The 17,673-nt window shown below is 50.8% G+C and overlaps 3 protein-coding genes across 3 annotated transcripts; 2 read left to right on the top strand and 1 right to left on the bottom strand.

Annotated features, from left to right (window-relative positions):
* Positions 1-401: 401 nt before the first annotated feature.
* On the top strand, positions 402-1,084 carry BBA_05580 (uncharacterized protein; the record flags this gene model as incomplete). The annotated part of the gene is made up of 2 exons (XM_008600677.1): positions 402-489; positions 585-1,084. 2 exons carry the CDS (start codon positions 402-404, stop codon positions 1,082-1,084), a joined length of 588 nt encoding a protein of 195 aa, XP_008598899.1.
* Positions 1,085-1,930: 846 nt separating this feature from the next.
* Positions 1,931-3,089, bottom strand: BBA_05579 (UPF0311 protein; the record flags this gene model as incomplete). Its single annotated transcript, XM_008600676.1, has 5 exons — positions 1,931-1,949; positions 2,008-2,220; positions 2,306-2,403; positions 2,497-2,740; positions 2,818-3,089. 5 exons carry the CDS (start codon positions 3,087-3,089, stop codon positions 1,931-1,933), a joined length of 846 nt encoding a protein of 281 aa, XP_008598898.1.
* Positions 3,090-9,707: 6,618 nt separating this feature from the next.
* BBA_05578 (uncharacterized protein) lies at positions 9,708-10,418 on the top strand (the record flags this gene model as incomplete). Its single annotated transcript, XM_008600675.1, has 2 exons — positions 9,708-9,766; positions 10,313-10,418. 2 exons carry the CDS (start codon positions 9,708-9,710, stop codon positions 10,416-10,418), a joined length of 165 nt encoding a protein of 54 aa, XP_008598897.1.
* Between the last annotated feature and the right edge of the window lie 7,255 nt (positions 10,419-17,673).

Here is a 17,673-nt window from a genome sequence, read left to right as displayed (position 1 = left end):
CTATTACCTTCTTAGATATAACAATTAATATTTAAGTTAGTAAAATTCGATAAATTAAGCAAGTCTAAAAGAGTATATAGATTATAGTATATATATATATATATAATAGCCTAGTGTAGTGTTAGTAGCGCGTCACGTGTACCTATATCCTTAGTAAAATGTCGCCATGTCCCTAGCAATACTCTAGGCCATCTATGACCACTTTTCGACGGTTCGCCTAAATCTAGACTTGACTCTGAAAATGCTAGATAATTTTCGCCGTGAAACATCTCTTTTTTACCACTCACGTTTAAGTCGTTCATTGGCAATCTCTGTTGAAAGCAGCCGTCGAAATCGCCACGTTCACCTTGATTCACTCAACTGCCTACAAAAATTTGCGTCGCCCGGGCAAATCCATCACCATGGCAAGCAATAATGAAAAGGCAGCAGCAACAGGGCGACAAAGGAGGGCTATCGGGACTGCTACAAAGCTGGACCCTATTCCTCAAGGTATTAAGGCTCTTACTTCTTTCCCATGCTCCAAACTTGTCATTATCAAAATCTTTCCACAAATTGCTTGCTGACAAAGATTCTGTTTCCCCCAGGATCCACGCTGCGCAAGCGACCGCTCATCCGGCGGCCCCTGCCAGCGTCCTCCAAGGACCGCATCATCTACGTGTCGTCGAGCACGCCCTTCATGGCGGCCGTGAAGCGCGCGCGCAAGCAGCTAGACCGGTCGCTCAAGTCGGGCGGGAGCTCGCAAGCCGCGCGCAAGAACGCGTCGCTGCACGCGCGCATCGAGAGCCTGAAGCGCGACGTCGAGCGGGACAGCAGCCGCAGCCGCAGCAGCGACAATGAGGCGTACGGCGCGTCCGTCACGCTCCTGGGCACCGGCAAGGCGGTCGAGAAGACGCTCGCCTTGGCGGGCTGGTTTGAGCAGCAGCCTGATTGCCGCGTGGCGGTCAGGACTCGAACCGTGTCGACGGTGGATGATGTGGTGACGGGGGCAGAGCAGGGCGGCGCCGCGGCGGCGGAGCAGGAAGAGGAGGATGAGAGCAGGCTCCGTCGGCTGAGTTGCCTAGAGGTTGTCGTGAGCTTGAAGTGACACCCGCTGAACAAAAAATCCCTGTACCGATTGGGACTGAAATGAGAAACCTGGCGTTAAACGCCACTACGAAGAAAGGATCTGCGGAGCAAGCAAGTCACGCTCGCAATATTCTGAAACTTGCTCCAAAGGGCCCAGCAAGAAAATCTCTCGCATTCGAGGGGGTAGCGGACTAAAACAGTTGTTAAAGGGCGCGGAAGTTGTGCTCGGCAGAAGCGGACCTTTCGGAGTCCATGGAGCTTCCGAAGAGGCCTAGCGTTTCTTCAATTTCTCGTTACATCAGCTAAACCCCGTCGCTGGTGACTTTCAGAATCACATCTTCTCCGATAGGCCGTGTCGTCCCCGAAAGCTAGATGATGCGAGCTTATTTCGGACATAAGGCTCTGCGTCTGATGTCCGCACGGGCGGGCCGCCATGGAGCCCAACTAAGGACAGAGGATGAGCAATCACGAAATGCAAAGCGATGGGATAATTTGCATTTGCCGTTGTATTGTGGGCATTATTTCTACATGGTATCGCTGATGGGAACAAAATTCGTATGCTGAGAAAAAAGAACAAAACAAGGCGGATGAGAAGACAAAAGACAACAGAAACTTCGGAGCAATCTTCTTGTCCGTAGGACCTTGCCGGGGCGCCAATATGCAAATGCAACCACATTTCCTAAAACTCCAAACCCATGAAGCGAAGCCTTGCGAGTTACCATGGAAGAGTATATGGTAATGAGAAACCGAAATATAAAAAAATGTCGTCGAGACACTAGACCTGTCCCAAGATACCATAACGCCGAGTGATGATGAAAAGCAAACAGAAGAAAAAAGTCGTTATCGATGAGTGGTGGTTCAGTGTTTACGTGACGCGAAAAGCACTGCAAAATGGTTAGCTAGGCAGGCTTGAAAGACGTGAAATAGTATGAAGAAACGTACTCGATGATGAGCTCATCACCCTTCCAAACGCCGCTGGCAACCCAGAGCCCGCAGTTGACGAGCTCGGCGTAGCGCTTATCGGCCGCCTTGACGGTGCAGAACATGCGGAAGCTGTATTGCCGAGGGTCAATGTCCTTGGCCTTGCGCGGGCTCAGAAGGACGTCGAGGACGTTGCAGGGGCCCGAGAGGGAGCCACGCGTGCGCATCTCAAAGCTGTGGGGATTCAGAGTGTTAGCCGCCTGGGGAGCAAGCAAACATGGCAAAAGTAACAATCGTTGCCAGGTAGCAGATAACATACACAGCGGGAGCAGCCTCGTCTGTCTGTAGGACAAAGGCGCCTTCGACGATGCGGATTGGACGAAAGCCGCGGGCCTGGCCCAGGTCATATCCACCGGCCTGTGTGTTGTCTCGGTGTTAGTGGGCAACGCGGAAGCACGGCAAAGGCAATAAGACTATTGCAGGAAAAGGAATGGATAAAAAAAGGCGTACCAGAACGCGGCCGTTGCCAAAGGTGCCAGACCACTTGCCGCTTGTGACGGTGATGATTTCCTTGTGGACCCTGTTTTCGGAGCGCGACAGCTCGGGGTTGAGGGCAACGGCGATGCGAAAGTCAAACTCGAGGGCCGGCATGGGGAAGAGCAGGTCGGGACTGGGAAAGTGGTCGAGCGAGCGCTTGGAGATTTCCTCGATGCTCCGTGACGTCGGGCAGACGCTGTCGGCGGAAAGAGTTATCCTGTTAGTGGAATTTGGGAAACAAGCCAAACGGGAATTCGGTTCCCCTGGCCGACTTGTGCTGCGAGATTAACGTACCCCATGAGTCGAGGATCTAGCTCCGAGTCGTCGACTTTGCGCTTCTTCTGGCAGGGTTGCGACGTCGATATCGAGGAGGAAGGCTTCGATGTCGAGGGCGCGCCGGCAACGGCAAAGGCAGTAGACAGGCAGGCGCTGCCGTCCCAGCCGAATCCTAAAGCATCCTCGCCTTGTCGGCTGGTGCCATCGTTGGCGGAACTGGTGACGGGTGTTGGAGCGTCGGTGCCTTGGGAGTTTGTAGGGGCTGACGAGGCGTCTGTATCGGTCGCCATGACAGTGGTCGCTATGTGTGTGCAGAGGTGAAGGAATCGACAGGAAGGCGCGTTCTCCGAGGGAAAGATAGAGGCCCGCCACCAATATAAATTGAATGCGGACTTGTAATGTTGGTTTCGGGGAACGGCGTTTGAGGGCTGTATGAAGGTGGGCGCCTCTTCAGTGACGGCTGCGACGGGAAGTGGGCTGTGTATAAGTAAGTCCGAGAGTGGTATCGCCACTAGATGGTTGTATCGGACAGTATCAAGATGCTGAGGATAATAATGTTGTAGCTGTAGTCGTCCTAGCTTCCGATGTCGACCCGAAGCGATGAGATGGAGATGTATTTCGATGCCCGTTGATGTTATTGGGGGGAGAAGAGTATGAGCTGAAGGAGGAGGAGGAAGCTGTGAGGCCTTGTGGTTTGTGGCTGACCCGTCATGCGGCGGGCATGAAGGCGCTTTTGTGTAAAAGGAACGACGGCGACGAATAGAGAGGGAAAGCGGAGCCTCCTACTCCCTCCCGGGTGTGTGTCGGGTGTCTTGTCGTCGTGCTTGGGGTGCGCCTCAAGCAGGGCCCCCGGGCGTGTCAAAGTAGGAATGAAGAGCGAGCGAGTGTGGTGCGTATGCGCATATGCTGGGCCTGGCCACCAAAAGGGGGGGGTGGTGAATGGTGGGTGGTGGGCGGACTTCGGGGAGGCCAAAGCCGGTGAGACGGCTGGGGGGACAAACGAGAATTGGAATGGGCTGCGCTGCTCTCTCCGTCTCTCTCTTACAGTGGTTGTGACTCGCTAGTTAGGGCGTCGCGAATGGCAAGAAATAGAGAGGTGAGCAAACTCCACTGAAAAAGGCTAGGCAAAGAAGCGTGGCCAGCAGGGGGGGGGGAGGGCGTGTGTTCCTCGCTGGAGTTCTCCCGAGAAAGGGCGTGGGCGGCCGATGACGATGATGATGAGCGAGGAGGGCGTGCGATTTGTCCAGCCTGCAGCTTGGTGCAGAAAAATAAAGGAAGAGTCAGCCCAACAAAGGGACCACACTGGACTTTTATATGGTGTGTGTGAGCCTGCGTTATCCTGACTTACACCAAGTCTCCTTGTGTAGATTGGGTTCCCGGATTTTAGATGGTAAAAGCGGGAAAATCTCTAGTGGCGCGGAAGAGGTCCAAGAATGAAGATGGGGGAAGACTGGCAGTATATTAGTTAATTACGAGGAATCAATCGCGGTCAATAAAAGCAGACGACGATAAAGTCTGAAGCAGCTACCACTTAAATGAAAAAAAAAGGAAAAAAAAAAAAGATCTTTTGTAACTGGCTCCCTTCATATGCTCCTTTGCTGCGTTGGTCAAGTTCCGTTGTTTTTTTACTGGTTGGGTGACTTGTGGACTGATGTCTGTCGAGTGGTGAGATTTCTCTCCCCAGCTCCCTTCCTCCTCAGAATCCTCATAGTCAAACTCGGACGAGCGGTGCAAATTGTGGCTTGGGGGTTGATGGTCTACCAGGTTCAAAGAATGGGGTGCAGGAGCAGTAGACAGGGGAGGGAGGGGTTTGGCGTGTGCAACTTGTTTACACAAAAATCTAGATGGACAGAGAGGGCTGTCTCATGCAACACATTTGCCTGAAAGAAGGAGGATGGATGCACGCATCATGGAGGCGCAACGCAAGGCAGAAAAGCGTCAAGCAAAACAACGGTTTGTTGCGAGACACACAATATCCGGCCTCGATTTCCGAGGCCCGGGGCGCGATTCCGCCAACCATGCTCTCGGGTTTTCTAATCAAAGGGGGGGGAAGAAAAAAAGGCAGGTGCAAACGGAGCTGCAAACGGAGCTGCAAACGCAGGCAGAGAGGAGAAACAGGGTCGCCAAGGCCAGCAAGTCATAGTGGTTACACTTGGCGGTGTTGGCAATGTAATCATGTAATCAGATAAGGCAAGCTTCTCCAGTTATTTCGAGACACGAAAAGCGTACAAAAGAACAAAAGAGGCGACATTAAAGTCGCCTCAGGCCAGAATTGTTGCGTGGTTCTCAACACAAGCAGTTAATGGGACGAGTTATCGTTGGACGCCCCCCGTGGTACCGTCATCCCATGGGATTCTGAGAAAAGTGGCCAAATACAAGGACGAGTGGAACGATTGGTGGGCGGACATGGGAAATCCGGAGCAAGCCTTCTTCAGTTTCCACCGCGAATAATAAATAATTACTGCGCAGTTATTAATATTGCTAGGGGAGGAGGAGACGGATGCTGACATCTCCGCATGGTTCGTCAAAGTTTTTTTTTTGATTGCCAGATCTCGCTCAAGTTGTGTGCCCAGTTTCCTGCGAGATCATCAGGCACACACCACACACACACAAGACGCATGTTGGCAAAGGCAAGCAGCAAGGGGCGAGTGTTTAATACGCAGCCAGGCATCAATAGTAAAACGCTGGGGCTTGGCCCACGAAGTGCTTAGCGTTGGTGCTCGCGACGCCGGAGTCCGTCGGGACGCCGGAGGAAGTCGTCGGCTGAGAATGGCTTGTTTTACTTTGTACCTAGCCTTGCTCGTCCGAAAACTCCGGGGCAGCTGAGAGTACGGCTTTTTGTAGTATATTTGACTTTTCTTTATTTTTTTCTATTTTCTATGGCAGTCGTTTTCTCCTTGGCAGGATTGCGCTGCTAGTTTTTGCTTGGTCATGGCTGAGAAATGTCATCTTGCATCCCAACCAAGGCTGTCATCCCGCCTTGTGCTTCGACGACGTCGCTTTTTACACTACCTCTCTCAGCTTTGCCCACTTTGGTGGACATGGGGGGGTCCAGGGCTGGAAGAAGTTTGAGAGCTGATTTAAAATCAGCCACTGAACCACTTGTTTGTGAAGCTGTGCATGGGGTTGCTCAATTCGTTTACACCTTATTTTGACCCATCCCATGCTGGTGACGATTCGTCTTTGTATTGTCTCGGAGAGCGAGCATTCTTCTACTTTTTTTTTTTTTTTTCTGTTGCGGGTTCACAGTGCCATACTGCACATCTTTCCCTACCCATTTTTTATCCAATGTTCTCATCATGGTACCATGGTGCTTACGGCCCGGGGCAGGACCTGGGGCTTATTAGCTTGGCCAGTGGGTGATGAACTGATAAATGATACAGCGCTGGAAGACTGCTCTGCGAAGAACCCCAAATCGGCAATACCGTAGTTATAATACCCAAGTTACCCAACCTTGCCGACGCGTGTACCCGCACTGAAGGAGGGGTCAGCCCGCCGGACAGGGCCAACGGACAAGCGACAGCTGTGCCTCTTGGCTCTTGCTCGCTCTTCCGATACCCCAGCATGACCATGTCGGTGTGAACAATTACGGTTTGAAGAAAAGGATCTCCTCTTTTTTTTCTTCTTCTTTTTTTCTTCTTTTTTTTTCCCAGATAAATTGGCTTACTAACTCGACAGTGGCTCGGCCGACTAACGAGGCCACAACTCCAGCCTTCTGAAATTACAAGGGCAACCCAACATGCCCGATCACTGTATGCAGAAAAGGAGTGAATGAAGAAAAGAGTCATGTCAGTGGCGTTTTAAAGGAAGCATGACAGAACACACGTTGCATTCTGGGCACTGACTCAATGAAGATTTCTATTCTGAGATACAACGGGCACCAATGCGCAAGTTATTCTTCTCGGACAAGATAATGTAATTAAATAACTCGAATGTCCTTCGCAGTCGTGACCGGAACTCCGAGGGTGATGCAACACGACAGCGTGGCGTTTGAAATGAGACAAGAGCGCCACGGGTTCTCGAGATCCGGCTCCGTAACATTAATATCCGTTTGGCGGATCAAACTTCGGCCCCGGTGCACAAAGCCGAACCCCAAGTACATGCCAAGTTTGGTCTTTTCCTTCTTCCTGTTCTTCTTCTTTTTTTCTTTTCTTTTTCTTTTCTTTTCTTTTTTTTTTTCACTTTTCTCCTCTCAAGTCGCTCTTTCCCTTTTTGGACATTGGGTGTTTGCACCAGTCATAGACCCCTCCGCCTGACACGCGAGTGCGCACATCATCACTGTCGAGGAGGGGGTTAAAACAGGGCAATTTGCATCACTGCCCGACCTTACGAGCCATGGCAAGATTATCAGCAATGGACAGATACGTTGCAGCGTATAGGGGTCCCGCTATACCATTTGTAGCGTCAGGGCCAGCCCACGGAGATGCTGCTCAAGTACGGTCAAGGTTGGTCCCAACAGACACCACTTTACGGGTTTTAAGCGCAGCCAAATGAAAAGACCCCTGGGCTCCGCAAATGGCAGAGCCGTGATTACCAGGCATTCATCATTATTCTCCCCCCCGCCCCCGATGTTGGTGGCGGCTTCTCGCTGCAAGACCAGCAGGCAGGCTTGACCACACCACCAAAGAATGCAACACCTCTCGGGGGTGGCGTTGTCCAGGCTTCTTGGCCCAATGTAACCCTCGATCAGCCCCAGCGGCAGCCATAACCTGGTCCTTGCTCGAGCTCGAACCCTTGTGTGTAAAACGTCCATGGTGCTAAAAACAACGTTTGATCGGTACGGATTACAATAGCATATGTTGCCATGACGGATACTGAGTATAATTTCCAGGCGTTGTGGGCAACGGCTCGGAATAAAGTTGCTTGGCTTGACTTTTTTTTTTTCTTGCGCAACGCAAACATCGCCGTTTTGTTTCAACTGTCCGTGGGCAACGCACCAGAGATGACCCGGCGCTTGCATTGCCCACAAACTAGCCTTTCAGCCGCTCCCTCCCTCATCCTCCCATTGGTTTTTTTGTTTTCAGTGGCTGAGATGGGCCGCACACCTTGGATGCAGCTCTCCTTTTCAGCTCCGCTCCCAATTTGGAAGCTGCGAAACGATTTCGTATCCGGACGGCCAAAACTTACTGGGTATAAAGTCCGCAACGACTGTCGATGGCTGTCCTAGGCAAGGAGAGGAAAAGTTGGACAGCGATACAGAATACGGATCTAAGCATTGCCTTTTTTTTGGAGGGGAAAGACGATTTGATACCGGTAGCTAGTTGCCTCCTCCTTGCTTCTCTTGCTTCTTCTGCTCGGTCTCTCCCGCTCCCGCTCCCGCTCTCGGGACGTGCTTGTCTTTCATGTCTCGAGAAGCAGCAAAACCATGCGATTATCAGAAAGTGGGCAGTGCACATGCAGATGCCATACCTTCTCTTTATGGCCTACGTTAGGGAATAATCAGCATCCTCTCTCACACACACACACGCGCGTCCTGCCAAGATGTGGGCGATCTGCGTTGTGATTCCTACTGGCCATTGGTAGGCCATACAGGATTTATTTAAATTGATTGTGACTTGCTGATATTTTCTCGCTTCTTGCTTCCATCTGCGAAAACGCCCGCATGCCCCTGCCGGCTCATGTGTGTACTGTAACTAACTAGCATACGAGGCTGAAGACGGCACACATCACACATACACACCCCTCCCCTCTAGCCGCATGGAGAGCCAGTCGGCTGCTGTTACAGGGGGGCCAATGGAGATGGTTGAGGTGTGAGTATTACATGCCCTGGTTCACATTTGGTGAGAAACGCTCCTGCATAGTAAAGGCTCGTGCACCGGCTGGCTCGTTTGTCTCCCCGAAATCGCACCCTTCTTGTCTCGATCTCCTAGTTAGACCGCCGACGGGTATAGATGTCTATTACTCGGGTGCTCATGCGTCATGCTCACCGGGCTCGTGTGCCGCTTGCCGTTGCGCCGAGCGCATCTAGGGGGCATGTACATGCCCGAAAAAAAACATCACAATGGAGAATAGTGTGAGTTGGTCCAACTTTTTAGGCGAGTTTCCTAACTTATAACCTGGGTTACATGTGGCGCGCTGCGTTTGGATTGGCTGGTGCAAACTCCGAGCTCGCTCACCATATACTCAGCTCCGCAGTTGATTGAGTGCAGCACCTACTTAGCTGGATGACATACTGTGCGGTGTTTTTTTCTTTCTTTTCATACCGCAATGCGCACGATTTCGGGCATGTGGCAGCTGCACGGTGAGCAACATGCAGGAATACGTTGTGCTCTCCCACGCGGGTCAATTAGCTGCGTGCAGTTCAGAGCCAAAGTCCAGTAGCCAGTCGGGCGACTAGTAACTTGATGGCATGTTTAGCCTATCAAACGCCAACAAAGCCGCTAGAGGCAAGTTGATGCTATTGTGTTTCTCCGTGTCAGTATCTTACTACTCGTGGTCTAGACGCATCGAGATCGTGTCGTGGCTCCCGTCAAGCTTGGAACGGGATTCGCTACTTTCCCGGGTAGACCAATCTGAGCCGCCGATTCCTAGTTCGTGCATGGCATCGTAATTCGGGAAAGCTCCATTGCCCTCCGAGATCCTAGTCTCGACCAAAGTCGGGATGGTTAAAGGCGTAAGGCAACAGGGGAGAAGGTCAACAAGACTTGCTCAGCTGGGTGAGAAAAGTGTTGCTGCCAGCCAGTGTAGACTGTGTGATGCTTACTTTCACTTTGAACTTTGTGTGCTTATGCTTACATTTGTCGCCTGCCATTGGCCACCACCATTAGCGGCACGCGTGTATGCAGTAATGAGATTTGAAAGAGTAATATGTATGTAAAGTAATACTGATAAGGTAATCTGTGTTTAGCTGATGCTAGGGCATTGCAATGAAGAATCAACACCCCGTTGTAGCGAAACTGGAGCATGCAATGGCTGACAATGAGCGCCAGTTGGCCGGTGAGGGATTGACATGGCGACCTAGCCTAGCGTAAGAGATATTAGGCAACAGCTAAAAGGGACGGGCACTAGTTTGTCTTCCCCAGACGAGCTAGAGCTGTAGTGATGTCGCGGATGTTGTGTATGTATGGACGGAGTGTGTATGCACGCGAGCGATTACACCAAGTCACTTGCTGAGCGGACTATGTGACGACGTGGTGATGAAGTGTTACGACATGAGCGAAATCCGCGGCTAATGCACATTTTTTGACCATTCTGCGAAGAGTTGAGGAAGAGTGCCTGGATTTTCCGATTATTCCAGGGACAGTGGCTCTCGCTCAGCAATGTACAGCCGATCTGCTGTTCGGGTCTCGCGCCATCGAGATGCGTTGTGTATGACGCCTCCTGCAGACACTTGTTAGTCACTAGAGTCCCACAAGTGTGCGTCGGGGAATATCTTCATTGCCAACGGAAGCGAGCTTGTGAATAGAAACGATGGCGTGATGAGGCGGCTTTGGAGCGGCTGAATGTAGACGGCATAAGCAAACAAGAAAGTTACCGAGGACGGGCAGTTTTGTGGATTGATGATGTGCTGCAGGGACCAGGGCGAGAGCCCCGAACCGCACGAGCACTGGTACATGCAGGCTATTCCCGATGAAATTGAAAATTCAGACTGGAATGGGGAATTTGGTCGATACGGATAAAAGGTAAGGAGGCAAGCTTTGGCGGCAGGATATCTTGCATTGGAGAGCCTCCTCGAGCCCAGCTTACTAGCCCAAAGAGGCCAGTTCCCGGCCGAGACTACCTAACCAACGCTGTAATGCGTCAGCGAGCTGAGTGGCGACCTGAAAGGACACAGGCCAACTGAAAAAATAAGCCAAGAAAAGCATGAAAAAAGAAAGAAAAAGAAAAAAGAAGAAAAAAGAAAAAAAGGTAAAAGAAGAGAGAGAGAGAGAGAAAGTATAACGTGCGGATCTCGCTAGGGGAGTGCATCTAAATCTCATTGCTGGAAACAGGGATGCAGAGGAACCTCGAGTTGGCCCGTGTGAGCCGGTTGCTGTAATATATGATGGGTGTGTGTAGATGTCGGCACAGCAGGCAACGAGATCGGGACCCTAGAAACACTGTTTTCTGAAAAAAAGAAAATAAAGTCTCATCGATGCTAATTCCTTGGAATAATCGGCCCGGATGTCACGTCAATGGTAAATAAGACTGGGGGTGTTCGTTTACTTGATGCCGAACGGCCCGTGAGAAATGCAACGTCGATAGCAGGACAGAACTGTTGGTGCTTGCTGCAGTTCCTTGATAATCTCAGATTTTCCGAGTCAATGTACCAGAGAAATATACCACTGTTGCTCCCAGATATCTACCTTGCCTTCGGCATGGATAGTCCTACAGAGCAGAGCGACTTGGCTGCAGAATAACTCCTACGAGACTCCTACGAGGATTAGGTGTTCGTTGTGTCTTGTACCACGTCGATCTCGGCACCTGCCGCTGTAACTCGCTTAATACAGGTATTGAGCCCCTGTAATCGCTGTTGGGCAAGGTACCTAGCTGCCTAGGTAGGCAGGTAGGTAGGTACTGCCAAGACCCCTGTAAAACTCATATTAATGGAGGTCACCCGCTGTAACTCGGTTGCTCGGGTCGTTTACATATATCTGTAGAGGCTGCAGCCCTAGAATCTGGCAAGCTCGAGAATCTCCACCGCCTGTAAGTTCAGTGCGCATCTTATGAAAGATCAAGCTACAGCGCTCGGCCAACTATATACAGTGGGTGTACAGCACCCGTAAGCCGTGAAATTCGGGCCAAGACGCGCTGTAACTTACAAACCAGTTTCTTCGTAACCTTTGCTCTGTTTGCAATTCTGCTTCCTGCACAAACAATATCACCACCATCCTCAACATATCAGTGGCATCCTCATCATTGTCGTCGTCATGCACGTACACCTTTATTTCTCCGTCTCGGCATATCGCATTCGGTCTCCTCTGTCGATTCAAGCCGCTGGCGATGCCTTCTCCTACCTCGAACAATGCACCCCCCTTCCCATCTCATTTGTAAGCTCCAAATATCGGTCCGGCCAACTCTAGTTGGACGCAGTAGCCATTTCGAAACGATGAAATCAGGAGACGCGGCTACGCTAATAAACGAAAGCCAAAGGTAGTAGCGTTCGGCGAGCGAGGCCGAGAGCGCCCCATGGGATCGGATACAGAGCCGTGTGGAGGAGGGTGCAGCACATGAATCCCGTATCAAGTCGCATCTTACCTGGCCCTCACCGAGCAAGTTGAAAATTTACAACAGCGCACAGATCTGCTCACGGCACTCGCGCAGCAGTTTGCCGTCTTATGAGCACCACAGTCGTCAGCCCTTTCCATCTGAGCCACCTTGGTGCTCCTCCCCGACGTGCGGGTTTGGGACTGCATCCATCCTAATGTGACCTTGACTAGCAAAGATCATCGACAGATCCCGTCACACAAAGTACGTCCCGAATCGGCAACAGATACCGGGCAACAGATACCGGCTCTCGTCGCCGCAATCCGCCCGTTGTAGGGTCCAACCGCTAGCCTCATCGTTCCTCACCGTTCACGACGCTATTCACCTCCTAGCGCTCATCATGATGCCTGTTTAATCAAAGAGCACGAGTTGCCGTAGCCGGTGATGTTGCTTTCGTCTTTTCCCTACCGCTACCGGTTGACATCCCTCTCTACTTGAGCTTATGCTTCAAGTGCGTTCGGTGAGTACTCGACGTCAACAATAGCAACGATATTGCGGTTCCACGATTGCTCCAGTACTACGCTCTGAGCCCCTGCAAGGTGACAACTCTCCATATGACAATCTACCTTTGGTCTGTTGGCCGGCATCTCACCGCAATCTCTCACCGCCGTCACTGCTTTTGCTATCAGCGGAAGGCACTGGAACACCAACTCGCTGATTGTGCACGTCCTTCCACCATTACCATCCGTATAGAGCTCCGAGCTCGTCTTTGACTTTTAGCTCTAGTCTAGCATGCTGAGCATCTCGTAGCGCATCCGCTGAGTCGTTGTCGCCCTCCCACAAACTACACGCCCCTTCGGCTAAATTAACCTGGCCCGCCTTCACCACATTTCTCGACGCTTGAAACTGAGCATCTGCATATCACAAAGACCTTAGCCTATCCCGTATACGACAGCACGAGAGAACTTAATGTTGGTCAAAGAACCGTCCTTCTACAGGGCCAGAACATCTCGGCGCGTTAGCAGCAGTCTTAGCCGTTGCTAGCTTTTCTCTGCTTACTCTCCCCACCGAAGCACATGGCAGTAATAAGAGCCTCGCGAAAAATGAGAGCAGACAATTCAAACCCAACTTTCTACGATTCAACATTTCCTTCGCTGCTGGAATTTCCTTGCAGACAATTGACGATTCAAAGTCTCTGTCGCTCTCTTATGAGACCCGGTTGAGGCTCGCTGAAATATGGAGGATATGTAAGACGGGTCAACTTTGTCTTGGCGTTTCTACCTGACTGATGGCAAGTGGCCCAGCGAACTAGTCATGCTAGTTCTAGGTGCCTCTCAGCCTGATGGCCTCATGTGGCGGCTGATGCAGACCTAGCTGGGGAAAAGGTTTGGGAAGCCCTCTTGTTGATACGTACAGGCTCTTCTGTCCGCGGTACGCTCAGCAACTCGTCCTGATGATCGCTCACGAATCCTCTCTGTTGCCGCTCAAGCGCTTATTCTCGTCATAGACTTGAGATTAGAAAAGCCGTGGCCGATTTGCTGCATGTCGGCTATTGGAGGCCACTATGCAAACAACGTCAGTATTATCTGATGACGACATAGTACATCTTTCCCGCACACTGATGCAAAGGTTTTTATCGAGTATCGATGCGGCTTTCTGCTTCTCAGCTGAAATCTTCAGCATCGTTGCTCCATACCTTGCAGGTCAGCTGGACGAGAGGCTGTGGCCAGCGATGCTTGGCAGGGTTTAAATATCGCAATTGATGCCGACAAGTGCAAGTGGCAATGATAGCCTTGTCACTCGCCAATTGTTGCTTTAGCGGATGAACCAAGCTCGGTCAATGGCCGATTCTCAGAAAACCCATTCGGAGAATACCTATTCTAGGGATACCGATTCTTGCTTGGCATACTGGACAAGCTAGCCATGGGGTTTGACCTACGAGTTTTAGGGTTCTGGAATATGTTGCAAAACACGTTGTTCCTACATCCCGCGCATCATGCTCACGCAAGTGGCCTTTTGGCAGACAGGATGAGGCTTAAAATGAAGCTTCTCTATTGCCTGCCGGCACTCTTGTTCCCCCAACTGGCTGTGGATCCAATCGAAGTTCAAACAAGATGCTGACCCGAGGCAACCATACACGCAAGCTAGAAATCCGTTGCCCTCACATGCGGACCATGAGCTGATAGATGGCAAGAGGGCACATGTGCATCTGCAATGCGGCCAAAGTCGAGCGCCGTTTTCCCAATGCCAAGCTCTCTCGTCTGTTCGACTATTTATGCAGTAGCTTTGCGAAGCTGACGATCGACGTGATGGCAGATGTTGTCTGCTGGGCCTCTATGCGCCGGCGACGCCCTCTCGAACATGCATCGCGGATCTTTCTGACCCATGTTGGATCGAAAAGAGAGTCATCAGGTCATGTCCAACAGTCTGTGAGATTGTACGTTTTCAGTAAAGCGAGGCTGCCAATCCCGCGCGCGTATTTGGTATCTGCGAGCCTCGTATTCATTGGTCTCTACCCCAGCTTTTCTGTAGCGTATGCAAATGTTGGCAGCTGAGCCATGTGAGACTCAGAGTAAACGAACTACACAACGCTGCGGCGTGTTGAGCTGTCATAAATCCGCTACTTGAAGCATCATGATTCGCCTGGTTTGCCTAGAAAGTAAGCACTCTAGTCCAGCCGCACTGCAAGGCTGGATGAGGAGAAGGCCGCCAGCGACACATGGCTGAACCAGATGCAAAACATGAGTGAGCTGGCCAGAAACCACGCTAACCATTTGCTTTCCTTTTGAAAACAACTGACAGCTTGATTCTTGGCGGCGACTCGATGATGACGGTTGGGCATCAGTCCTGACTTGTGCAGAGCGATAGTGTTGAGTGGTAGTTAGTGGTGGAGGAAGAGTGGGCATTGGTGCGCTATTGGATGACCTGCTCATTGCCGAAAGCACTCGAGCCTCCTGGATGTACTTGAGAATAGAGACCTGTATTGTTGGTTATTCTATGCTGGGTTATTATTGATCCTTGCATATGATCTTGTTCAAAGAACGTGGGCATCGTGCCAGAAACCCTGCAGATCGATGCCGTCATGGAAACAATGGCCGGCCGGGATTCCACGCTGCGAATTCCGTGCGCTCGCCCAGCAAGGATGCGCCTCCTCAGCCACACGTGAATTACGTACATTACGATGCAGCCCTTGGGGATCTAAATCGGACTGAAAGAATTAACTTGTGCAGAGGTTTTTTTAAAAAGGATTTTGAAAGGCAAGGCATTGTCCGGGGCGGAATCGCGACCACGTACAACGCCCCGCCGCCGCGATGAGCAGGTTTATCGTTGTCGCGGACGGGAACTACATGCAAATATGAAGCCCATTCCCGTAGCTTGTCACAAAGAATTGGGGCTTGGGGCTTTTTTTTTTCTATTTGGGTTTTGCGGGGGATAGTCCGCGGTTTGTTTGAGGAAGCGCGCATCACCTTGGGTGGGAGAGGCTCTTAGGGGTGTATCATGCGTTTCAAACATGGCTTTTCCTCTCCTCGTGGCCCACTCACTCTTGATACATGGACGCCTGTTTCGATTTATGCGATTCGTTTTGTCAATCATTTATGCCGCGCTTTTCAATGCCGTGATGTTTCCTTGAGATCAAGGCCCGGCCCTTTGCGGGGTAAAAGAGGAACGACGGATGTGAAATTTGGTGAACTTGGAAAGCTAAGCTGGATGGACGGGCAGGTTATTTATTATTCCCGGTCCAAGAGAGGGAGGGGAATCGGAGAGTAAGAATAGAGGAAAGGCCTTTTTGATCGATGGCATGTCTGATGTCGGAGTATCTTTGTTTGGTTGATACGACGGGAGATGGACGAGACGAGTCGTCTCATCTATCATTGTGGTGGCAGCATGCATCGCTCTCCCTCTTCAAGCAGTTGGCATTCACACGTCTTTTCTTCTTGAACTTTTTACACTGCTTTGCTTGTCTTGATAACAAACTTCTTCTACGCTGCATCGTAGCGGAGTTGCGGCCGCTGGCGCAAACAGCCAAATTCGCCCCAGATGCGTGCGGATGCTTCAATCAGCATCACAAACAACATCTTTCCAAGACATGGCAAGTATTTTCGAATCACCGGCTGCGGCTTTACAGACGGTTTTCTTTTCTACCAGTCTACTCTTCTCAAGGTTCGACATGTAAAAGCTGCAAGTACACATGTTTTTTTCCTCGTTGCACGAGTCCTTTGACCCGACTCTCGGTTTCTTATCAGATCCTCCTTGTATATAGATTGGTTGTATTTACACAATCTCGAAAAAAGTATGAGGAAGCCACTAGTGATGTCAACCATCCAGAGATGATGGATGTCTGCTTTAGATGATGTTGCTCATCAACGATACCGCTACAAGTTCTCTTTTTTTTTTTTTTTGAAAAAAAAAAAAAAAAGCTTCCGGCATTTGCACAAGGCGCTTGAACGAGAGTGGTCATGTTCATGGCCGAGCCCGGCTCTAGAATGCCTTGCCAGCTTCACGTTTGTCCGTGTCGAAGCCATGCTTCTTTTTCATCACTGATGGAAGTTTGTCGTAACCTGGCTCGGCAGCAACAAGTTTTCGAACCCAACCACGGCATTCAAATCCCAACGTAGGGGCTCCAATATCGAAATATCGGCTTCGATTTGTCGTCCGAGCAACAATGGCAAGACGCCGTTGGACCGCGATAACAATCACTGTAAAAGTCTTGCAAAATTATAAGAAAGCCGCACCACATCCGCGAGACCACGGCTCCGGTCTGTCTGGTGCCCATTTCTACTTTGACTCCATGGCGTCGACTGCGCGCTGCATGTGTCCCTGCCACCATGCGCCTGCCAGACGAGAGAAGCAACCTCGCATCCGCAATGCACAAGCTTCATGACGGGCCAAACTATCATGTAATTATGCTCCCAGACTGATTCAAGACAGAGAAGCGTAGAGTTTGGCACAGTTGCCCGCTTCGAACCAACAGACGGCAAGTTTTAAAGGTTAATGAGTGCCGGTAGAAACCAGATATGGCCGGTTCCGGTGACTGCAGAACAGGCCTCCTGCACTGGTCGTTGAGGGTGTACATCCGCTTCTCGGTGAGAACAATCGATCCGGTTGGTATTACTGATCTAAACTCCGCATCGCAAGGGGCAGAATGCCTTGAATACAGAGTTGGCGGAAGCTCAACATGCGATACCCCTGTTTTGCTGGTCTCACAATTCGCATCGGAACCCGTCGACCCGGAACATCAAGTACAACAAACATATGGACGCACATGGGGTATAATTTCATCGACCGTAAACATGAATTTTAGTCTGCACCCGTGCTGTTGTCTCTAGAGAGACGACTGGCAACTCCTTGTCCAAGCCGAAATCCTCACGCCACAGAGATGCTGAAGTAAGAAAAAGGTAAAAGACAATCAAAATTTGTCATATAAGAAGAAAAGAAGACCGGACTAGCAGTCAGAAATATGCCAACAGACTAACCGCGGCCTTCACAATTGAGAAGGGAAAAAACAGCTTGAGACATAGATAGGATCTAAGTACAACGTCGCATAAGGTACATAGAGAAGCAAAAATTTTCATATCATTTTGCCCCAGATGCGAACACTCTGTCCAGTCCCGGCATTGCACGCCCAAACAAAAGCGCCTTGGGTCTTCATAAGACATAAGAGCCCTTAGGTTCTTCATGCTACGTCCGTCCATGCTAGCCACGTAAAAGATACCCACGACGGGAACTCATTGGCAGTTGCACCACTTC

Source organism: Beauveria bassiana, assembly GCF_000280675.1.
Source record: "Beauveria bassiana ARSEF 2860 unplaced genomic scaffold BBA_S00014, whole genome shotgun sequence".
In the NCBI taxonomy this organism is placed as follows: Eukaryota; Fungi; Ascomycota; class Sordariomycetes; order Hypocreales; family Cordycipitaceae; genus Beauveria; species Beauveria bassiana.
This window is presented reverse-complemented; position numbering and strand designations above follow the sequence as displayed.